Below are 25,398 nucleotides of genomic sequence, written 5' to 3' on the forward strand. Positions count from 1 at the left end.
TGAGGAACCATATAACATTATTAAGTTATAAATTGCTTGTAATCAGAGAGCATATATACATATAAATAATTCACATTTGCCCTGCGTTTCCATCATCCGCCTAAACAAGTAAAGAAAAGAGGGACAAAGATGGAGGGCATGACAAAAACAACCTATGGCATACAATAACACCGTCCAGCTTATATCAATATCTATCACTATCAATCTAAACATGAGTTTCATTTGTAGAAAAGACCGCCATCCTTTTGTAATAAGCTTTCTCTGCATCTGCTAATCGAGTTTGGAACATACTCCACTCTTTATGGCACCGCTCCCTCACCTATCAAAACATACCAAATCAAGAATATTGGTTTAGCTGTAGGTTTTAGTTTCTTTTGCAAATCACGTAAATGGAAGACAGGGATGATGATTAAGTACCCCTTGCCATGGAGCTTTCCCATCTACTGCCTTGCCCTGATGAACACAAAAATGAAGATTGAAGTTGTTAGTTAGAACCAATTATAATTAAAATAATTGAAAAAAAGAAAAAATTTGTTAAGAGAGAGAGAGAGAGAGAGAGAGAGAGGTTCGCTCACCTGATTCCCAAGTGAAGGAACAACTTTATGATCGATCCATTGAGAATCCACAACGCCAATTTTCTCATGTGCAGGCTATTTAATGTAATTCAAAACAAGCAGCTGAGATTTTAATAAGAAAATAGTGTATAATGTGTACTTATAGACAGTGATGGAAGAAATATGGTTACCTCCACACATTTTCTCAGTGCAAAATCAAGGCCCCATCCATGAATCAAATCATTCTGCAGGAATGAAAGGATTGTGATCAAATAATGGAAGTTGACTGAGCCATCAGACAATTTCTCATATATGCTATATCTAGCCTCACCTGAATCATATGCCATACGCATCTCCATGCATTATGTGAGAACACAGGTGCCATTATCTCAACAAATCTGAAAGTCGAGCAGGCAAAAAATTAGTATTGGAAGATGAAAATTTTAATTGTTTCATGTATGCAAATCTTCACTGTTAAAAAAGAAGCAAATACGCATACGCGGCACATGGAGGCAGCTGGGGATTACTGCACCAGCCAGGCTTCTCCTCTGTTTCTCTGTTCAATTTCGATTATTAAATATTTTTTAGAAATGGAAACGAGCAATTTTTTACTCGGGGAAAATACTGATGTAGAAAAGGAAGCTTAGTCTATTTTTCTGGAATCCAATACTAACTTGTGAACTTCCCGGTCACCTCTTCTTTTAGTCATTTGCCATGTTAGCCCTTTGTTCGGCTCTAAACCAGGTTGTGAAATCTCCAAGTCATGCTTCCTCACCAGTTTTATGTACCTGGAAATTCTAATCTTATATTTGCATGCCTATTGACTAAAAAAAAAAAGGAAAAAAATATAGTAAAAACTTACTCCTCAGCATCAAAATGCTCCACTCCTAGATCTTCATCCCAGATGAAGATGTATTCATAACGAGCTACAATGTCAGGGTGCAAAAAGCGTTTGGCATACCACCTTTAATTGAGACAGCATAGTTGGGAAAACATCACAGCAATAAAAAATGCAAAATTACTACTATATATTTATATGACTAACCATTTGGTTTGCTTCCTTGCGCTTACATGAATCGCTCGTTTTGACCATTCAAACTCATCCCATTCACTAGTCCGTCCATCATAATGAAACAACATGATGGTAAAATTTTCAGAGAACTGCATAGGTATCATGAACATTTAGAGGATTAAAAAGAAAAAATAATAATAATCACTACCAGTTTCAATGCAGAACATATTGCAAATCTAGAAGAGAATGATATGTCAACATATTCAGAGAAATTTTCCTAGAGTCAAACATGTTACCAGGAACATGTAATATGATGCAGATAATATGGACATAATATTTCAATTTTGTTGGTGTTGGTCTGGAACAGTCAACCATATTTGATTCATCAAATTAATCAAATATTATGATTATAAGTATTGTTTTTATTTTAAAACATTCAAATGCTCAAACACCCCCAAAGTCTATGAACCTGCCTAAGAAGATCACTCAAAAATCAAATCAACATCTAGTTCAGATTGAGCTTGGATAAAAACAAATAAGCAAAAAAACTGGCTCGAATGGTTAGATCTAGATCGAATGAAGCTAGCTCTAGATCAAGTCAAAATGCACATGCATGCTGCTAAAATGCACATATATATATATATATATATATATATATATATATATGTATTTGTAATTGTATGAATATGCGTGTATATGTTATTTATGATGTGTATACATGCATGAGTTTTGTTTGTAGGTTGGATTACAAATTTATCATAGAGATAAAAATAATTGAAATCAAAAGGACTTCCAGCTTGAAGTCAAGAACAGATCAAAATAAATAAGACCAGAATGGCTTGAATAGAAATAGATTTAACCCAGGCCTTAGGCAAGCCTGGCTTGGCTTGAGATTAGATCATATGGCTTTGGCCCAATTTTGAGCTGGGTTAAAATGAATTAAATTAGATCGTATAGTACCCTGCACCAATATGGGTTTCAAATAGTAGCGACTCTGGTAAGTAGGTTGATAATCTAAAAATTTATAATTAGCTTTATTAAATTGTGCAATTCAAGAACTAAATAGGTATTACCACTAAAATGAATCACATATGTTAAAACTAGCTATAACGTCAAATATAAGGTTATAACTGAAATGCAAGATTTTGAGAAAGTATAGAAATGTTATGAAAAAATTCTTTATTTTACCTTTTTCACTGCTGCGTCAATATTATTCCTTTGATCATATCCGACTGTAAAAGTTACAAGGTACTTCTGCTGTAGGGTTAGATCCTGCAAAATCATTAGACAATTTTAATGTTGAAATGAAATAGAATAGAATAACAAAGAACAAATGCACGCAAAACAGTAAACCAGGAAGAAATGTCCAAAACCAATAGCTAACTAAGACGCTCCTAACTTCATATGTTGGCAGCAATATTTATTTTTACTTAATGTCCATTCAAGGCAAATAAATTCTTGGAGTTAACAATGTCTAGCCTAGATTGCATTCTGAGAAACGATATTCCTAAAACAGGATGTTTAGAGAAGTCAGAACATTTGTGTATCACGTGCAAAAGTTTTCCATAAGAGGGTTTAATAAAAGTTGATGTACGTAGTCATCTGCATTGCAAAAAAGGTTATCATTGTAGATCACATTGTAGGAAATCTACCCACTGCCTCAAATTCAACCACTTGTTTAAGTCATAACATTAAAATAAATAATAAGAGAAAAGAATCAAAATGGTTCCTTGACTCTTTATGAATAATCAAAATAATTTCCAACTATGTAAAAGGATTATTTTGGTCCCTCAAGCCTTTAAAAAAGAATCAAAATGATCATTTAATATAGTTAAGGATCATTTTGATCCTTCATAAAGACTCAAGGAATCAGTTAGTCCTTTTCTCAAATAAATAAACAAAATAAATAGATGTCATACTTCAGCAAGCTTTCATCTTGTAAATTATGTCTGCCTTTACATACATAAAAAGTAATATGAATAATTGTAAGCTTTTAAGGTGGGAAATAAAGGCATTCAATAGTTTTGATCCGCCTACAGATGCTCTCTTGTCAATAGTTATTTAAGTATATTATGAGCTTACTAATGGTAGTAGCAAGTTAGCATGTGATTGAACTAGCATATGAGACTATCATCAACTTTAGGTTGCAAGAAGTCAATTTTAGATTCTCTTTAAACAATTATTTTTACAAAAAATTACACATCACTGGTAATAAACAAGCAATTAGTAAAAAGTAGCTAAGAAACCAATGCTCAAGCATATCTAAAAACACTTATACTAGAACTCAGCCACATGCAAACATGATTTAGAAATCCAAATTTTCATATGAATCAGATTATTTGAGTTGCATAAATTTATTCGCTTTTGCTTTTATAGATTACTAACAGTTTTGAGAAAATGTTGGGATTTGATGATCATATGACCTGAAATGATTATCTTACTTGTGTTTGATTCATTTATGATATGCAAAGCATCAAACAGAATGTACAAAACTATGTCACGAATAGATGATAAATCAACATACCTCACTTGGATTACCCCACAACCGACGAAGATAAAAATCTGATTCAGGTACAATAATCCCTGGTGCTAGTCTTTCTGTCCCTTTAGGATTTGAAGGAACATAAATCTGCACAAGTCATATAATTTTGGGAAGACATCACAACTCAGAACAAAAGAATAAGAGTAATAACGTACCACTCCACAATCAGTTTCTCCTTTTATTTCTAGTAAAAAGAAAAAAGAAAATTTGATTAGCTTAATGCAACCTCATTCTTCTTCCCTGCAACACTGCCAAACACACCCAAGAATGACTTAGAAGGGAGATAATTTGAATGTTTAAGTTATGCATTTAGCTAACTAACTTGCCAACACCCCTGACATGCCATCAAAGCACAATGGCGCAAGCAAAAGCTTTATTTGGTAAAGCCATGTGGCTTTGTACGAAATATGGCCAACGCTACTTTATTTTGGTGAATCCAAGAGCTAGATTAAAAGTAAGTTCTCCTTTGTTGTGTAACATTGGCTTGGGCAAGGCTGTGAAGGATTCAGTACAACACATCAAAAATAATTCTAGATTATTTCTAGAATAATAAAATATTTTAAATTATTTTTGGTACATTTTATTTAATCATTAACATAACAAATTAAAAATTTATGTCATGATTATTCGACAAATTTTGCATTGTTTGTCGACTACCTAACATAATCCTCCACTTGATTTAGAGAAAGCATATGATAAAGTTCCAAAGAAGTGTTATGGAGTGTTTTGAGAAGGAGTTGATAATGCTTATATTCAAGTCATTAATGATATATATGCAAGAGTTGTAACTTTTGTTCAAATACAAGGTGACTTGACAAAGTATTTTCCTAATTCAATTGGATTACATCAATGATCAACATTAAGGCCATATCTTTTTGCTTTAGTCATAGATGTGTCTACTAAACATTTGCAAGAGGATGTAACTAGGTGTATGCTTCTTTCTATGATAATCTTCTTATTGATAAGACTTGAGAGGAGTTGAATGAAAACTTGAATTATAAAGATAAACCTTAGAGTCTAAAGATTTTCATTTGAGTAGATCTAAAATCGAATACATTGAGTATAATTTTACTAGTAATAGATCTAATGGTGAGATTGTGACATTGGGTGATCAAGTTATTAAAAAGAGTGCACATTTGAAATATCTCGGATCTATTGTTGTTCAAAACAATAGTGAAATAGTTGGGGATATTATTAGTAGAATTAGAGTTAGATGGTTGAAGTGGATGAATGCATCAAACCTACTGTATGATAGAAAAGTACCCCTCAAACTTAAAAGAAAATTTAATAAGATGGTTGTGATGCCTATAATGCTTTATGGAAAATAATGTTAGCCATTAACAGAAGAACATAAAATTAAGTGTTGTAGAGATAGGATGCTCGGGTGGTTGAGTAGCTTTACACTAAGAGAGAAAATGCAAAACTAGTATATACATGAAAAGGTTGAAGTAGCTCCAATGGTAAAAAAAATTAGAGTGTCGTCATGATTTGGTCACATAAAGGGTCTGCCTTCCAAAGACCTAGTTAGGAGAGTAGATATATTAGATCTGGCCTATGTTAAGAAAGAGGTAAAGATTAGAAAGTCTTAAAAATGAACTTTTTAATAGATTTAAATGAGAATTTAACTCTTAATAAGATACATAGGAGAAAAAAGATTCATATAGCTAGCCCATTCAGTGAGATAAAGTCTTGGTGTTGATGTTGTTCTTGTTTTTTAATCATTAGGATTTTTTATATAAATTAGATGATGAGATTCATATGAGAGATCAAGATTTAATTGAAATTGGTTTAATTTTATCATGCAACCATATTTCTATAAATAACAGAGGAATGGTTGTTAGTTGAATTATTATAAAATGCGAACTCTAAAAGTTTTACACCCTAGCCTTTCTATGTATTTGAGGAGAGTTTTAACAAATTATGCTCCAAGTTAAAAATTTTAAAAGACAAATCAGCTAGAGATAAGATATTATCCAAAGATTTCACCCTCATTATGCGAGGAATTTAAGATATGAGTTCATTTTTCTCATAAGCGCATGTTCGTTTGATTAATAATCGCTACAGATGATGGGAAAATATTTTCGATAAAGGCTACATGTTAGATAGGCACCAGGTACCTAGCATATAGTAGTAGCAATTTTAATATTTAAATTTGATCTTTATGATTAGAAAGTTATCACCTTAAACTTAAAACAAATGATGAGGGGATAAAGGTAAAACCGATCAAGATATCATAATTCTATCATCATGTGTTGTCATGATCCTTGGTATACTTAGAAGAGGAAGTTGACCCAACCTAACTAAAAGATCTTTGTTAGCAACCATGAGTTATTTCTCTTAATGGTACCTTATAAACTAGATAGATGTTTGTCTAAGAGACATTCAAATCAACGTTAGCTAATAAAGTACATAGTGCTCTATCAAGTATAACTTATGATTCATTACTCAAAAGTGTTAACAATTAGAGAACATACATTCTGACCGTGATTGTAATATAATGATGTCAATATGCGGCAAAATTACCAAATTAGAGGACCCCGATTATAAACATTTACATATAGAGCAATTTAAGGAAAACCACTTGTTAGAGGACATACGCTGAGATGCCTGACTTAACCACTGATGTAGCAATTCACAGTTTCTCTGTCAAACCAGATGCAACACCCATCAAATAAACTCCAAGGAGAATGAGATTGGAGATTGAAGAACATTATAGAAACAAATAAGCTCATAGAGGCAGACTTCATTCGAGAGAAAAAATATGTCGATTGGATCCCCAACATTGTCCTTGTGAAGAAGAACGGTCAAATTCGTGTCTGTATTGATTTTCGGGATCTCAACAAGGCATATCCAAAACACGATTTTCCGCTCCCAGCGTCAAAGTTATTAGTGGATAACATGTCTAACTACAACATGTTCTCATTTATGAACAGATCGTCAAGCTATAATCAACTCCAGATGGCACTTGATGATGAAAAATACACATCATTCAGAATGCCCATCGACATTTTTTGTTACACGGTCATGCCCTTCGGCCTGAAGAACGCTGGTGCCACCTATCAACGGGCAATGACAAGTAAATTTGATGAGCTAATATGTCAAAAAGTCGAGTGTTATGTGGACAACCTTATTGTCAAAAGCATGGACTGAAAAGAACACCTGGATAACTTAAGGATTGTATTTGAGAAAATTAGAACGTTTGATTTGAAGATAAAACCTCTCAAATGTACTTTTGAGGTATCCGATAAATTCTTGGGGTACGTTGTTTGTCACCGAGGAATCGAGATTAACCCCAACAAAATCAAAGCAATCATGGAGATGCAACCTCCTAGAAATGTATGATAGCTTCGTTCTTTGCAAGGACAACTGGCTTTCATTCGGAGATTTATATCAAATCTGTCGGGTAAGTGTCAGTCATTCTCCAAATTAATGTAGAAAGAGGTTCGTTTCAAGTGGGACGAAGAATGCCAAGAAGTTATTGACAGTATCAAAAAATACTTATTAAATCCTTCCATTCTCGCAGCGCCAATTCCAGGAAAGCCACTAATACTGTACATGGCAGCATTAGAAGAGTCCCTCGGGGCGTTATTGGCCCAACACAATAAAAAAGGCAAAGAAAATTCAATTTACTACATTAGTCGAAGATTGATCGGAGCAAAAGTGCGGTTTCCCCAATTGAGAAGCATTGTTTGACGTTGATTTTCGCAGTTCAGAAACTCCGCCATTATATGCTTTCTCATAGGGTTACATTGATATTAAAGATCGATCCGCTGAAATTCTTGATGACAAGACCAGTATTGATAGGTCGTTTAGCCAGGTGGGTAGTGATACTACTACATTTTGATATCACGTACATAGGCGGTGAAAGGGCAAGCCTCAGCAGATTTTCTCAACAAGCATCGTATCCCGGCAGATTCCCCACTTAATGATTATTTGCCTAATGAGCAAATCATGCAGGTCGAGGAAGATGAAAAACTACCATTTTCGGAGATGTACTTTGACAGGGCAGCATCGATTAAACCTGCTCGACCTCCAAATCTTACAAGGGCCCGAGCTGGCAACGGTCTCATTTTCATAGCACCTTAGGGAGACATAATGAGATTGTCATTCAGTTTGACTGAATCTCGGACCAACAATGAAGCCGAATACGAAGCTTTTATAGCAGAATTGAAGATTGCGATCAACGCTAGAATCCAAAATTTCCAAAACTTTGGTGATTCTCAACTTGTGATAAATCAGATCCTCAGCATTTACAATGTTGGCAAACTTGAATTGGTTTATTACCATCAGCGAGCTCTCGAGCTTATGGAAAAAGTGTCAAATGTTAGAATAGCCCGAGTTCCTCGAGGTCAGATTGTCAAGGCAAATTGCCTAACCAAATTAGTCAAGGAAGTGATGAACACCGATGAGGAGATGCCTATACCAATTATGGTTCACGGTCGTTGGGTCTTAGAGCCGGCAATCTTGCAATTCCCGCAGATAAAGGAAATACCATATTCAAGCCAACAGGATACAACCCTAGTTAATCCTTAACCTCCCAAACAAATCATTATTGAAAATCAACCAGAAGAATGCCACGTAGTTAAGAGACATAAAACTAGTAAATGCTCAGAATCGTGGTTGTATTGCCTCTATGTCAAGGAAGATGACGATTGGAGGCAACCCTTCATAAACTATTTCAAAGAAAGCAAACTCCCAATTGATAAATCTCTAGCCACACTAATCTGAAAATGGGCATTACGATACACATTTGTCAACAATACATTATATTGACGAGCCTTTGACCAAATGTGGCTAAGATGCCTAGGGACCAAAAAAGCTGATAGAGTAGTAGCAGAATTTCATGAAAGAGTCGAAAGACTTTGTGGCGCACATCAGTCAGGTCTCAATATGGCTACTAAAATCACAATAATGAATTACTATTGGTCAACAATGGTAAGGAATTGTATTGATCATGCCAAGATATGTCATGAGTGTCAGATCCATGGTGACGTCATACATCAGTCTCTAAATCCACTGCACCCTACAATTGTGTCCTGATCATTTGAATGCTGGGGTACAGATATAATCGGGTCAATAGATCCGCCATCATTAGTGGAACACTGCTTTATTCTGAAAACAATAGACTACTTTTCTATGTGGGCAGAAGCAGCTCCCTTCAAAAAAGTCACGTCTGACCATGTGATCAATTTCTATACCCACAATGTTGTCTATAGATTTGGTGTGTCACGCCGTATAATCTCGGATAACGATACGGCTTTCAAAAGCAAAAAAATTTACAAGTTCGTTGATCGGCATAAGATCGATTGGCGATGCTCATCAATATACATTCCAAGGGCAAATGGTTTGGCGGAGGCCTTTAATAAGACAATGGTAAAAATGTTGAAGAAAATCCTTACCAAGAATAAAAGAGGGTGACACACTAAAATAGTGGAGGCACTATGGGCGTATCATACTACTTACAAGACGCCGACTAAAGCCACTCCCTACTCACTGGTCTTTGGGGTTGAAGCTGTATTATCATTGGAGATTGACCTGTCATCCCTCCGTGTAGCCATCCAATACAATCTGACTCAAGAATAAAACGCTCGATTGAGAATAGAAGAGCTTGACGCACTTGATGAAATCAGGTTACAAGCTCAACAAAATTTAAAAATCTACCAAGGAAGAATGGCAAAATAATTTAATCGAATGGTGCATCCTTGAGCATTTAAAGAAGGAAAATTGGTCCTGGTGCTGAGAAGGTCAATCATCCCATACCGAAAAATTGATGGTAAATTTGTATCCAACTAGGAGGCCCCTTTGTCATCGATAAGGTGTACCAAGGAGTTTATTAATTGATCGATATGAATGATCAGAGGAACATGCCGCCGATCAATAGCCGATACCTGAAGAAATACTACGCATAAAATTGCCCAAGAAAATGTTATGCTCAATGTGTTATGTTTTTGTACATATTTATTACCATACACATTTCATTTTGAAATTCTCTTATGTTATGAGAATGCATTTCGAAATCCCCCATCAGACATAGGGCATTTTAAATATTTATTCGGGTCAACATCGCACTGTATGCCAAAATTCCCGAATAAATATTTAAAATCTCAAAATACAAAGCCCATTCAAAATCTCCCTATAAGATGAGACACTTTAAATATTTATTTGGGTTAACATCGTGCTATGCGCCAAAATCTCGAAATAAATATTTAAAATCTCAAATTTTTAAATTTATTGTATTCTAAAATGTCCTTGTGATACAGGGGAAATTTTAAATATTTAATTGGGTTGACATCATGATACGCGTCGAGATCCCCAAAAAAATATTTAAAATCTCAAAAATCCAAATTTATTCTATTCTAGAATATCCCTGCGAGACAGCGGGCATTTTAAATATTTATTCGGATTGACATCGTACTGTGTCGTGGTCCGTGATCCGTGAATAAATATTTAAAATTATCGATGCAAATATTCCTTTAAGGAAGAATACAAAAAATTCTTTTTCAAAGTATATGCAGGTGATCTTTCAAAAGTTCGGGACACCATCTCTTCCAACATACCAAAGTTTGAAAGTCAAGAAAGAGACTTTTGTGACTACACATTTTAATAAGTCAAGCCAAAAGAGCTTAAAGTTTTTCGACAGTCTGAAACTTAATGTTCGAATGGGTGTAAAAGGTCTGTCCAACAAGCCCAAATATGACCGGATCGCTGGCAGCTCCGTCTACACAACAAGCTATAAGAAAGACCGTAATAGAGGAATCTCCACTCCGTAAACTCGTCAGTAGGAACTTTAGGAAGTACGAAATCTAATTTGACTCGATAAGTTCAAGTAATCGTGATCTACCAAATTCTCCAAATTGATCAGAGAATCAAAATTCCAGTGGGATGGAGTCACGAACAACTACCGAATGTGCGTAGGCTCAAAATATTCAACCACAAAGGATTACTCCAAATCTACCAACTTCAGATGATTCAGTATTGGGAAGCATATTTCTCATAGCTCAAGTCTGAAGCCTGAATAAGTGTAAGAGGTCGGATCCAATAAGCCCAAATATGATCGGATCGCTGGCAGCTCCATCTATTCAATACGCCATAAAAAAGGCCATAGTAGAGGAAACCCCATCTCAACAATCAGAGGATGAAGGACTATCAAATCCTAGCTCTCCTAATCTGATGAACTCAAATGACTTAGATTAAAGTCTCCTCAAGTGGTTAAGGATCAAGATACTACCCACATTTGATACTATCAACTGAATCCAAAACTTGCAAATCCTTTAACAAATCCATAATGTACAAAGCGAGAATCAAAAGAATTTTTTTCAACAAATGCATCAAAGCACAAAGCAAAAGACTGAAGAAAATATCATACAGTTCACATAAAGCCTAAGGCTGAACTAAGAGGATTTCGTCATCGACAAGTCCGCTATGCACAAAGCTCTATACCGATGACTTTTCACCATCGACCTAATATAAACCTAAAGGGTTTAGCTCATTGGCATCCACTCATTCACCAAGCCCGCCAAAGCAAGAAGCATAGGGCCAAAGGCATACAAATCTCCCGACAAATCACTAAAGATAAATCTAGTCATCCTTTACCAAGTCCATCGGACAAAGCATAAGACAGAAGGAACTGAAATCTCAGGATTCAAGCTAAAGTTGTGGAAAGAGAATCCTGAATGACATCTACAAATGTCCCTAAAGACTGGGGGCATTTTAAGTATCTCTTTAGGTCGACATCACGCTGCGTGCCGAGATCCCTAAATAAATACTTAAAATTTTACCGAGATACAACCAGTGGAAGGAAGAATGAAATATCCTCCATAAAACAAATATACATTCATCACAAAGTGTAGTCTGGGCAAGACAATCAGTACATGAGGCAACAAAGTCCTGCTAGCTGATGAATCTGTAAAGTTCAAACAAATTCTAAATAATATTTGCAACTATATAATAGAAATCTTACATCTACACATGATTGCGGCAAAGAAGAATGTTGACCATATATAAAAAGCTTAAAAGTTAAAGCAAAAAATGTTGACGAAAGAAGGTGAAGTGGTGGAAACGAAGACTACCAACATCAATCTATGAAGTAATGCCCTACGTATCACTATACTTTGGATCCTTATTAAACTGAAGACAATATGTCAACTATCTATGGATACCTCTAAAAGATCTACAGACAAAAAAAATTAGTGTGACATCCAAATAAGTTTTTAGAGATTCGCTAAATGAAAGCCTATGTGTGACATGCAAAGCAAATATCTGGAGATCCACATGGTTAATCAACATACAACAAACGTGATTCGCTTTAAACATGTGCCATATTTGTTAAGGGGCATTTGTTGACCTCTCGACATAAGACAAAATCATGCATAAATTAAAAAATAATCGCATACCTCGTATATGTCGAAGAAATCCAGAAAATCAGCGAAAATCCCGCTGAATTCGACGCTGTTTGCGTCATGTCCTAAGACTTCTGCGTATAGTCTATCATAACAGCATCGATTAAGCTTCACTCCATGTCAATAAAAAGAGGACGAGGAGGCTTCAACTTGGCTTCTTCCACACACGCAAAACTCCACGACAAACCTACACCTGGCTTCTTCCCATCTTCCACTCTCCCCATTCGAAATCTCGCTAGCACCGACATCCCATTCTACTCCCGACCTACATCTCTCTTTCTCCTACCCGCAGATCCAGGCCACGCTAAACCTTTAGCCGGAACCTCATACCTGCAACCCTTCAATGCCGAACTCTTCCCCATCTTGTCTGTCTATACTAGTCGCAACCCTCTTAACTGCTCGATCCCCTATTCACATAACTGCAAGTAGTAAACACACACAGAGAGAGAGAGAGAGCAATTCCCCCTACCTGTATCGAAACCTTGTCTTCGCCTTCTTTGCTTGCGGCCAACTCCAACATCTGACCTACCTTGTCACCGTTTGTACATCTCTGATCCTCAACAAGCCCTAGTCGAAGCCAAATCCCTATCAACGCCTTTGATTCCCTCTACTGAAGCCATCCCTGACCAGTCCAAGCCTCTAGCCTGTTGTGCTCCTGAAATCTCTACACCTCTCAATCCTAAAATTTTCCTTTTAATGATGGCTTTGACTGCACTTTACTGAAATCTCCCAAAGTTTTCTTCAAAGGCCCACATAAACATATACTTTAAAGCTCATATCTTCAACTACAACACTTATAAGTTTTCCAAAACACAATTTATTCAATCATTAGATCAAACCCTTTAATCCCATTTCCACATAGGCCAAACAAACAACCTGATAACCAACCTATTAGCCTCAAATCCACCTCATAGCTCAACAATGAACTTACCCTATTAACTCTGCGACAATAGTAAGCTTCCTCTATTAATCTATACCTCGCTTTGCATTATTTGCATTAACCTTCATCATCATGTAATTTCATTAGTTTCTTATTAGTTATCATTGTTATTCATATATATATTTGTGTGTGAGAGAGATTAAAAAAAAAGAGAAAGATAGATGGGAAAAAAAAGGGGATGAGAAAAGAAGTTTTAAAAAAATTATTTCAAAAAAAAGAAAAGAAAAAGAAAAAAAAAGAGAAAAATAAAATGCGTTGTCTTGATTTGTGTGCCCTCCACCTCGCCGATCGCCAATTTATAACTCCCTAAACTTAAAACCCCGCATTTGACGTTTGTGTCGAGCCGAAAAATGGCCCATACACACTTTTCTCTAGCGTGGTGGGAGGGAAACCTGGTGCGACACCTTCGGCGAGGCAGGTAGGGCCTATACACGCTTTTTGTAACATGGTGGGGACAATCTTAAGTACACATACGGGGCTCTGTACTTGCTGGGAAAGAAAATTGTGCTCTTTGAAACAGCTACTGAAGGAACATACACGTCTTTCTCTGGCGTTGTGGGATTGAAGATTTTACGGCCGTGGTGTCCGAGGACACCTAATATACACGCTTTTCTCTAGCATAGCGAGAGGCTCAGTTTCTCGTAGTTTCTTCTAAACAGGGGAGACGCTGGAAGGCTGCCAAAATTTCAGGTGAATAGCAGACTTGGACATGATTTGAACAATAAATGAACCAAAATTGAACTTAATATGACTGCAAAGGACTTGGACAATTACAAAGAACTTTGTTTGGACTTGATGGATTATATACAAACTTGAATGATTAAATAAAAGATTTGATTCAAACTTAAATTTGGACTAACAATAAATTGAATTTGAACCTGAACGAATAGCAGGGGACTCTTGAGCAATAGGGAACAAGACTTGTGATTGCAACAAGATAAAACTCAAATGATTAACAAAAAAAATGCAAATCATAAGTCAACAAGATTCCAACCATTCAAATGAAAGTCATCTCATGAACAAGGAATGATAAAACTAAAATGATTCAAACTATTCAACCAAATTGAGCTACATGCAAGATTTAAGTGAGTGATATGGCAATATGCCAACAACAAATAGCATGAAGTTTCCCACAAGTGTTGAAAGCCTTCATGCTACATGATGAATGAATATCAAACAAATGATGAATGTTGTTAGAATTCATAGAATTTGAGAAGGGCAAAAATACCTTCTAATTATTATACAAAATTATCCCTATTTATAGATCTATACAATATGTCTTAATAAAGAAATAAATAACTTCTAATTGATACATAATTTCCTCAATATAATCCTTCCTAATTTAGCTACCCAAATATAGAAGAATATTGGCGTGATCCAGGTGAGCCTCCCACGGATTCTCATCCTAACCGTGGGATCAAATGCTAAGGGATGACTGAGATTTTGACAAATGTCAAACTCATTATGCATATCGTGAACCTTCTTTGAAGACAAAGAACTTGCACGTTAAACTTGTTTGCAAGTGATAAGATGGTGGAAAGTACAACAACAATCATGCTTGAGGAAGGGAGTGTGATGGTTGTAACAAACAACCCAATGTATTAATGAAGGAAATAAAAAGACTATACAATGAATGTATAATGGATGCGATGAATTCTCCACAGACATCGATAGAAGAACCGTGACACATTCGACTTATCGCCTACAAGCAATAAAATTCCTTACAAACAATGAAATCTTTTATCACACACTCAATGTAGGATATCTCCACGATCAACAACTATTTGGTGGAGGGCAAATATACAAATTCCTTGCGAGTCAAAAGGTAATGAACTAGCAACAGATGCAAGTTCTTATGGACTGTTGTAGGAGATCCACTATCCACAAGTGCAACACAAAGGGAAATAACATGTAACAAGCAATGTATATGCATAGATCATGCAAATGCTAGCAAGCATCAATCATAATGAATGGTGAAATTTAGTCAATCCACAATGCTCAAAGGGTATCATTGTCAGTTGAAATGCAAATAATGATCAAAGATAGCTAACAAGGATATGTAATCTAATTGTTAGTAGATGCACAGGAATATCTCAGCAGACGCTACGAATCATATGTCAATGATAGAAGCATCCATGTCAACCTTCGTTGATCAAGCATGAAATGCAAGTCCCTATAAACTACCGTAGGATCCCTATCGTACACACTACATGTTATCTGCAAGCAAATACCAGATGATGCGAAATAGATACAAGCTCCTACAAGCTTCTGTAGAAGACCCGCGATGAACATTACATACTATTTAGGAACGAATGTCAAAGGACTATAACAAGTGCAAGTTCCTATGAGTCATCATAGAAGGTTTACTGTACGCCCAGTGTGTCATCCACAAGCAAAATGCAGAATAACTACAGCAAATTCAAATGCCTGCAGTCAGTTCTTGAAGACTCGTACTATCTAGGAACGAATGTCAAAGGACTATAACAAGTGCAAGTTCCTATGAGTCATCATATAAGGTTTACTGTACGCCCAGTGTGTCATCCACAAGCAAAATGCAGAATAACTACAGCAAATTCAAATGCCTGCAGTCAGTTCTTGAAGACTCGTATGCAAGGCAATGACCACGAACAAAAATATCATGTGAATGCAATTATCTACAAAAAAAGCAGGAGATTCGTTAGTGCACTATAATCTACCTGCAAAAAATAACAAGTTGTGCACGACAGTCTACCTATATGCAACGGGCAAATGACCGTAATATGACGCCACGCCCCCGGATCCGCAATATTTATGCAAGCAAACAGAAGGCGTGTACGAGAATCCAAATCAAATACTCCATCCAAAAGATAGTTGCCTGTACAACTATGTGGCGTCAAATATTCCAAAAATGCCCTGCACATGCACCCTAGTTTGTATACACATAGGTACACGAAAAGGGCAAGTGCAATCATAAAACCCGCATGGGCCCCGTCGAGCTTGTTAAGGGTACACATGTGACGTCTAGGGATGCTGCGCGGCTTAATAAATGAACTAGCTCGAGCCCGATCCTTCTATATAAATATATAGGAGTCGACACGGCTCGAATTATCAAGCAGATATACGGTCAAGGTGTCGACCGAAATATCTGTTTTATACATTCATATAAGGCCTTCAAGATCTATAATAAAAGAAATTCATCAACAAAGGTATAAAGCCTACTAAATCCGATCCTCTGTAGATAACTCGACCGAGTCGACACTGTTCAATCTATAAATAAAATTCTCAAAATACCCCATACACCCCGATGATGGCCATGTTAAACGTTTATTTCAACCAGAGGGGAACCTACCTTTTTAAATGCTCTTAAATTCCTACAAAATACAAAAAACATGAATGAACCCAAACACTCCAATGATGACCTTGTTGAAAGCAAATCACAACCGGAGGGGTCCATTCCAAATAATTCAAAATGTCACCCAAATACCAAGCAATCCAAAAAAAATCTCAAAATCATCCTACCTTTTCAAGCCATCAAATTTTCACAAAATTCAAATATTTTCAAGTGACTCCGAAGTCACCCCGATGATGACCGTGTTGAATACAGATCTCAAACGGAGGGGTTAACTCCAAATATTTCAAATGCCGCACAAATGTCATCCAAAATCCAAAAATCATCAAAGTCTAAAATGTTTAAAATTTGAAATTAATATCAAGCACTCAAATCAAAATCCATCCACCCTCCGAAATAATTTGTCAAGGTGGACAAATTCGAATGTAATTTCAGCTCATATGGAGCTAAATGCTTAGTCAAAAATATAACTAGAATCCATTCTCAAATAATCACCTGCCAGCAAGGACGTGGTACGTGTCCTTTAACCGGCAATTTTGCCGCCAAATGGCATCACAGGATAAACGGTTATGACTCGGAGCCCTCTGAACCGAGTAGTTTTAACGCCAAATAGCACCACGAGATGGCGGTTATGGCCAGAGCCAATACGTTCCTTAGTGGCATCAAATCATTGAAATATGAATCAATAGGATATGATCGATAAGGCACAAAGCTCTCTGTTAGCTAAGGTAAATTCAAATTTGTCCCCTTAGAAAAACATCCAACCTAGGTCTACAAGGTACACTTGGACGAAGCAACCCATGGTTGCCGACAAGGATCCTTCTGTCAGGTTGGGTCGACTACCTCCTTTAACTAAGTAGCCAAGGACCACGATGGGCTGGGACAACTAAACCAGGGGATCTTGATCAGGTCCATCATCCATTCTCCCACCATCTACTTTACGTGCAAGATGGTAAAAATTTTAAATTTTAAATGCCAAATCTTCAACATTTCCAAACATCATGTCTATATTACTATTATATGCCTAATTTTACATATCTATGGATACAATATATCTGATTGACGACTAGCCTTAATTGAAAGTTTTCTCTCGTGATCGGGTGAGGTAATTAATTATAGGGGCTTGCGCATATAGGAAACCAGAACTTAGATCATAAAGTCCTTGCAAAATGAGGGCGAAATCTATGGGTAGTATCTTATCTACAAACATATCTGTCTTCCCAAAATTTATCCCGGAACTTAAATCCGTTAAAACTCCCCCAAAGAAAAACACAGCGGGCAGAGGCCGGGGCCGAATTTTCGGAGCCCACATACACAAAGCAATTAGTACCTATCTAACGACTAACCTTAATTGAAAGTTCTCTCCTTTTACCAGGAGGGGTAATTAACCAAAATAACTTGTGTATATTGAAAACCTGAAACTTTATCATTAAAATCCTCACAAAATGAGAACAAAATCCCTGGATAATTTCTTATCTTAAATCTAATGTCTTCTAAAATTTAACCCAAAACATCCTAAACTCTTTTAGAAAGAGGTCGGGGCATGAATTTTCGAAGCCAACATCCTGACTCTTAATAATTTTGATGTTGGGAAGTCTAACCATTATTGAGAGGTGATTAGTAACTATCATGTTGGAGCAAGTCCAACACTAATCAATGGTGATAATAGGCTGACAGTAGAGAAGATAACCATATGATAAAAATATGTCAAAGCCTCTGCATTCATTTTATGATAATTCTAATACTTTAAAAAGTAAGAATGAGAATAGAAAATAAAATTAAAGCAAATAATTTGATACTAATAGCTGCCTAACTTAGTGCCTTAAATGATCCTTGCCGGTTATATTTCATTATTTTCATACATTCATGCATATTACTTATTATTGTGTTATTTATTTAATTATCAAAGTATGTCTTGATTTAAGGTTTATTGTACTATGGTAGCTATGTTTATAACTACTAATACTCATTAATTCAAATGATCAATATATCATATATTATCTTTTTCTTATATTTTAAACCCTGTATTAAAATTAATTATCCCACAAAATTTTTAGCTCATCAAATATTACTATAACTATTATTTTAGGCAAGGGAAGATCCTTCAACTTAGTAATTTGGGTATATAGTTTTGGGTATATTATAGAAAAAATATAATGACGTAAATTAAAGATTTTGAGTATTTATTAATTATCGATGAAGTTTATTAAAAATCTTGTACTTCATTTTTTATTATTTAAACTATGCATGTTTCTGTATTATTGATGGGTTTTGGCATAAATTATATCTGACTAAATTATCCGCCTCTACTACATCTCATATTTGATTGAAAGGAATCAAAATGGAGCATGACAATGTCCGTCATGTTCAAGCTTTCCTTGAATATTGATTTGGTTAAATACCTCTCTCAATCTTAAATGTAATTTCTGTATTATTTTACTTAGTATTAGCATACAATCATTTATATAGATTGTCAAGTATAATTTTTGATGATTTATTTTTTCACTATGAAAATGTAGTACTTTGAAATGGTTTATTCTCTTGTTTTAGAGATTTGGATGGCCTTACTAGTGAAGGAAAGTCATTGGGTACTTGCCTCTTAAGAAGGGTACGTTGTGTTGGGTATTATTCACCCACTAAGAATATGTTTGGGACAGTTTAAAGATGAGAACATATTGCTAGCGGAATCTAGTGTTAGTGGAATCATAATCCAAATGGATTTAAGTTTGAATGTAGGCCAGTTGATTGTCAAACCATGTAAAAATATTTGCATCCTTTTGAAATTTAGTTAGATATTTATTCTTGCACATTTAATTATTTTAAATGTTTGAATACTCATTTGGTGATTCATAGGCTAGTATTTTTATGGCCTAGTGCTAAGTAATCTTAATCTTGTGCTTAATAATCTAACTGCTCTACAAAACATAGACCAACTCGTTGTTTGTGCAAAGATTTGTGTGTCGCTTGGTGTTTATTTATTTAACTATCATAGATTGTATAATTGAGTTAATCAATAGTATTGTGCTTAGTAGTTATACACTCACGTTTTTTTACAATCATATGCTATTGATCACTTATATGTTGCCACACTATTAGGTTGATTTACTTGAATGTAAATTAGTATGCTAGTTAAGTTGAATTTTATATCATATACATTGTGCTTAATATTGATCACTTTAAAATTTTGCATATCTTGTATATATTATTACCTACACATGTATGCTTATGTACTAGTTTATTTAGTTATTTGATTGTTTTTTCTTTTGTGTTTATTGTGAGGTTCTTGAGTTGGGAAAGATTTCAATAGAAATTTTAAAGTGCCATAGCACATCTAGTTTAACACCTCTCTTGATGTGCCAAGATTGGCATATAACACTTTTGTGAACTGGCTGAGTTTAAGGGCCAATTGATGACAGTGTCTTAAGAAATAACTAGAGGTTGGCATGGAAAAAAACTAGAAGGCTTCTAAGTAGATCCTATAACAATAAAAAAAAAATTCATCTACTAGAATAAATATGAAGCGGACCAGTAATAGCAACCAAGTCTTGCTCCAAGGCAACTACTCTTTCCACGCAAGTAAAAATAGGGAAGGCTGGCTCATAAAATAACTAGACAACAGCTAAAAATACCTTTGTGGTGCCATTCGAATTATTTTCAAACTCAGATGTCCAAGCATGGGTCATCCAGGATTCAGTTGTGATGCCTGAATTCTTGCCTTCAATATATGAAATAATGCTAGAAGGAAAATTAAGCTGCCAATCCAAAGGAATACGCCCATATCAGCATGCACTTTGCAGAAACAACGCAAAGTATCAAAAGAAGAGTATTTGTCCTTGCCTTAGTTTTGTTCGCTGCAGGGAATGATACTCCAATAAAAAGGCCAATCATAACTCCTATTACTGTGGTTACAAGGAGCCTCATACTCTCATTTGACGCCCTTTTAAAAACACTACAAAACACACCATCAGCATACAGCAATGATATTCTGAAAAGTGCATTTTTCTTAAAAGTGCATTTTTCTTAAAAGAAATATAGTATATTACAGGAAAAAGGTATAGTTAAGAGTACAGAGGTGCAATTGATCTTCTAAAAAGTGCATTTTTCTTAAAAGAAATATAGTATGTTACAAGAAAAAGTATAAAAGAGTACAGAAGATCCACAGCATATAGACCTGCGTCCAAGAGTGCCAAGCTTTGCCATAACTTTCCAAATTTGAATTCAAAATGACACAGGCATACTTCCAACCAAGAGCAGCTTGACATTGTTCAGGAAGTTCATAGTTGCTGGATATTCAGTAAATAAATTCGACCATCGTGAAAAAAAAAAAAACGTAGCAGAAGGTGAAATAAAACCTGCAAAATAAGAAGCTTGTTAAATGGACGTAGCCTGGATAAGAAACATAAGTATCCAGAAAAGATGGAAGAAATGATCATATGCACTGACACTAGCAAAACAACAACAACAACAACATCAAGCCTTTATCCCACAATCATATGCAATGACAAGAAGAAAAAAATTCACTCACAACTAGCATTGTACTTACCTTTCCTCCATAAAAGAAATTCGATAGATAAAGGTATCAATTCATTTACCAAGCAGTCTAAAATTCAATTAAAAAAATCAATCTAAAATAGAATTGAGTAACATTTCTACCATAATAAGCAATTCAAAGCAGAAAGGCACAGTTCACCTACTAAGTATTTTAATATTACAATTAACAAAGAAAATTTGGACAATGAGAAGGAATGTAAATTTAATTTAATAGAGAAATGAGACATAACAGCAAATGTAAATGCCTCTAATCTGAATTGCATCCATAATCCATATTGATGTTTATAAGAAAAATATACAAAATCTTTTAAGCCCATAGATGTTTTTCCTTAAGTTAGTGATAAGGCTAAAATAGAACAGAAGGAACATCTAATGCACAAGCCCCCCACCCCTTCTGAGCGCATATTCAGTTGCATATCCCAAATAGAACAGAACTAAGATTTGCATAAAACTAAAGGAGTTTTTTCCTCTTTTAACGCTATCCCTTTTCAATAGTTATCTCCATCATTCCTTACCTTTTACACCCCCATCTTGGTCATCACTTATTTCAACAAAATAATTATTCAATTTTTTTCATGGCACACACCGATTGCTCCATTTATAAGTCCACCAGATGATCCCATGGAAGGTTTAATCTTATTTCAGTAATACCTAGATATATTCTTAATACTTTGTGCTTATATCAGAGAATTCACATAAGAACAAGATTCCCTATAAATTAAACAATGCTCACAAATGTACTGAAATGTCTCATTAACCTTCTCCAAGGTACAAAAGTGAAAGCATAAGTTTCAAAAAAATCAGATCATGGCATATAAAGAGATTTTATGATATGATCTCAAGCTAGGCTGAAATGTGCCTAAGCCCACCTTAAAGCATTAGGTCTGATCTTGAGTCAAGCCCAGCTTAACTATAGGCTGGTTGATCTGATTTTGATTCAAGCAAAGCTTGACCCATTAAACTTAATTCAAGCTTGATTCCATTCAAAAACTAATTTGATTTCAATCTTCCAAGACAATTCACCTTCCAAAATACATACATGCATCCATTTTGATATGTAAATGCATACATGCAAGCATACAAAAGCTAACATCAATATTTGCGTACAAACATTCTGATGGAACTTAAGTTGCAAAAATTCGGAATCCAAGAAAATAGCCCAAAAATAGTGGAAGAAAAGAAGATTTCTTGGATGAAAACACTCACAAACACTTCCTTTAGTCAAATATCAAAAGACTTACAAGTTTCCACGGATACAATGCTCCCAATTCGAGAAGGGAAGCTTTCTCCCAAGCCCTAGAGAAGAAGAAAGCTAAAACAACCACAAAACAAGATGCCCCCAAAATAAACCCTAACTCCCCTTAAACCCTCACATGATCCCCTCCAAAATACCCTAAACACCCCTAGGGCAAACCAAATTCCCTCCCTTATTCATTTGGTGGGCCCCTTGGGCCCACCCGCCCCCCTTCTTTCCCTTCAGCCGACCGCCCAGGCAGGCGGGTTCTCCGCCTGCAGTAAACAAGAACCGGCCCTTTTTGGGCCGGTGTTGAAGGTGGATGGACCGGCTGGTCCGGTCCATCACATTCATACATGTATGCATATGATTTCAACTAATCTCAAGCATGCTTAATTCAGTCTGGCCAGATGGCTATTATCCACTCATCCAAGATCAGTATGAGCAAAATTCTCATTTAATGTTTTTGTGATATTTGATCTTCAAGTCAAATTCTAGGTCTTATATAATTAAAACTATATATTCTTCAAAGAAAATGTTCACATGAAACGTCTACATTACAAATTAAAATCAAAGTTAAAGCAATACATGGACATTTAGGCCAATTTCAATTACCTTAGAAAAAAACATAGACTAATATCAAAACGAACTCAATGTTCTCCATTAAAATGAGGATTTGTATGTAAGCATGATAATTATGGTTGCTCATTAGCATCATACAGCAAATTAACATTAAATTTATGAATTTGTTTCCCCATTCATTCATGTTGAGTTCTTCGTGACATGTCAACTCTTAACATTTTGCATAATTTTTAGTAATGTTATATACTTATATTTGATCTAAGCATTCTTTTTACTAATACTTCACATTCATTCTATTTCCCTGGGTTTTTGAGAATTAAAGTGTTTGATTTGACGTAAAACAAATACAAAGTAATAATTAGAAAAGTTTGGAATACACCTATAAGCCTATTTTAGGGGGTATTATGAATTTGTCCAAATCAGACAAATTTTAAATATGTCGTCTTTGGAAGCAATCATTTGATCTCAAACATGACCTCGTTGATGCTCGACCTCACCCTCACAACAAGCAAACTTGATCAATGACAACCAACTTTGTTGTGGCATCTACGATCAGCACTAAGACTCTCCATAGCACCTAAGCTTGCTATAGCAATTAGCAACACCAAATTAACATTGTATGCTACCTTGCCATGCCTAACTACTACCCTGCCAACAATCCCAAACCGTGCCTTCCCCAATATCGATATGTTTATGCCCTAGAATTGACTTTTATTTACATCCAACCAAAATACAACAACAACAGCATCATGCCTTTATCCCACTATATGGGAACAACTATATGAATCTTTTTTCTCCATTGTCCTATTTACATCTAACCAAACACATTGAATGAAATTCATGACTTTGTTTACAATCAATCAAACAATCCTAAAAAGCTAAAATGCAGTATATCTAATTTACACTCGAAAAACATTAGGATCCTAAATACTTCTAACCAAATAGCCCCTAAAATAATCATCCCCCATATCAAAAAATAAAAAGAAAAAAATTATTTGTTATGTACTTTAAAATTTTTAGTCTAATATTAATTCTGCAGACCAATTTTATGATTTACTTGAAATTAAGAATTGTCATCATTGTCATATCTGCAACCGCAAATCGCTATTAGCCAGTATAGTTTTTGCCGTTCTAATCATAGAAACCTATCTTACAAAAACAATATATATATATAACACCTACAAGGATAAACATAACCTCCAGGATAATCGCACCAGAATCTTTAACGTGTCTTACTCCCCAAAATCCAACTATTAGATTCAATCACAAAATTACTTTTTTATGATCCTTTTCAACACTCTCCCACTTTTCAGAACCATTTTTAATATTCACTTAAGGAGAAACTATCCAGAAAAAGGCAGGAAGAACAATACGGACTAAATGAGAGCCAAATCCCGAGCATCAAGTTCGTAAACTAAGATCCATACAGGAAAAAAGAACAGCATGAAAGATACCTCAGAAAGAGTAAAGGGCAGAAGGTCGGAACACGCACCTGTGCCCGAACCGGTGCACCAGCGATCTTCCCCTACGAAAACCTGTACGTTCCGGTGGAACCAGAAGCTTGAGAATAGGATGGTTCGCAATTGGAATAACAGTTCCCAAGAGGAAAGAAGAGGCCTCCTCCTTCAACTTCCACTGCCTTTCTCTCCTCCGAATATTTATAGAATTCTTTTCTCCCTTCTGAACTCCCCCTCGTCGGAACTCGTGACCGGTTCTCCGAGGGTAAGGAAACTGGGACGATGAAAATATGAGACTTCGGAGAAGAAGTTGGGTAGAAAGAAGAACGAGGGGGGAGAACTGAAGAAGGCCTCCTACGAAGAGAAATCAAAAGAGGCGGCTGATAGACCGAAAGAGCTGTAACAAACGAAGCAAGATATGAAAAGATGACTCGTAGTTTCTTTTTTTTATTTCACGCCTGATTTCGAGCAAATAAAAATCACTCTTTTGACAGTAAAATTCCTGTTGACGCCTGGTGGGAAGAAAAAGAACCACATTTGGTTCAAACACTTCGTATATCCTAGCCTAATTTTTCTCATATTGGTTTACATTTATATAGAATACCTATCTAAGGCAATAGGCCAATTTAATGGCGCGCAACTCTTGATGCCGATCCAAAGGCTATGAAATGTTTTTGCTTTGTTGTAAATGTTAACTCTGCATTATATTATTGTTCGTATTTTCGCCCTACAGCGGGTACAGTAGACCAAGCCCCTCTTGATGACAACCACTTATTTGGTGCGTTAGACGTGGTAATGC

General features: G+C 35.6%; 1 protein-coding gene across 7 annotated transcripts; it reads right to left on the bottom strand.

The window, feature by feature from the left end:
• LOC110113028 lies at window positions 1–25,147 on the bottom strand. 7 transcript variants are annotated; one of them, XM_028694796.1, is made up of 15 exons: window positions 24,635–25,147; window positions 20,947–21,029; window positions 20,613–20,712; window positions 20,405–20,527; window positions 4,091–4,195; window positions 2,755–2,838; window positions 1,600–1,715; window positions 1,417–1,518; window positions 1,229–1,342; window positions 1,054–1,110; window positions 886–952; window positions 746–799; window positions 576–650; window positions 418–453; window positions 1–319 (listed from the first exon to the last, which is right to left on the bottom strand). In XM_028694796.1, the coding sequence occupies exons 2-15, from the start codon at window positions 20,973–20,975 to the stop codon at window positions 206–208; spliced, it is 1,176 nt and encodes a 391-aa protein (XP_028550629.1). In that variant the 5' UTR covers window positions 20,976–21,029; window positions 24,635–25,147; the 3' UTR covers window positions 1–205. The 7 variants fall into 7 exon arrangements, with proteins under 7 accessions (XP_028550629.1, XP_020701103.1, XP_028550628.1 ...); XM_020845444.2 differs by having other exon boundaries at window positions 20,613–20,724; XM_028694795.1 differs by having other exon boundaries at window positions 20,947–21,058.
• Between the last annotated feature and the right edge of the window lie 251 nt (window positions 25,148–25,398).

This window comes from Dendrobium catenatum, unplaced genomic scaffold, assembly GCF_001605985.2.
Source record: "Dendrobium catenatum unplaced genomic scaffold, ASM160598v2 fragScaff_scaffold_560, whole genome shotgun sequence".
NCBI lineage: Eukaryota > Viridiplantae > Streptophyta > Magnoliopsida > Asparagales > Orchidaceae > Dendrobium > Dendrobium catenatum.

What these genes read in the sequence shown, in the direction of transcription:
- LOC110113028 (XM_020845444.2), bottom strand. Translation starts at nt 20,975, where the DNA reads ATGGCAAAGCTTGGCACTCTTGGACGCAG. An exon ending in TTGACGCAGCAGTGAAAAAG is followed by an intron (nt 1,716 to 2,754) that starts GTAAAATAAAGA and finishes ATACCTATGCAG; the next exon opens with TTCTCTGAAAATTTTACCAT. An exon ending in GAGCATTTTGATGCTGAGGA is followed by an intron (nt 1,343 to 1,416) that starts GTAAGTTTTTAC and finishes TAGAATTTCCAG; the next exon opens with GTACATAAAACTGGTGAGGA.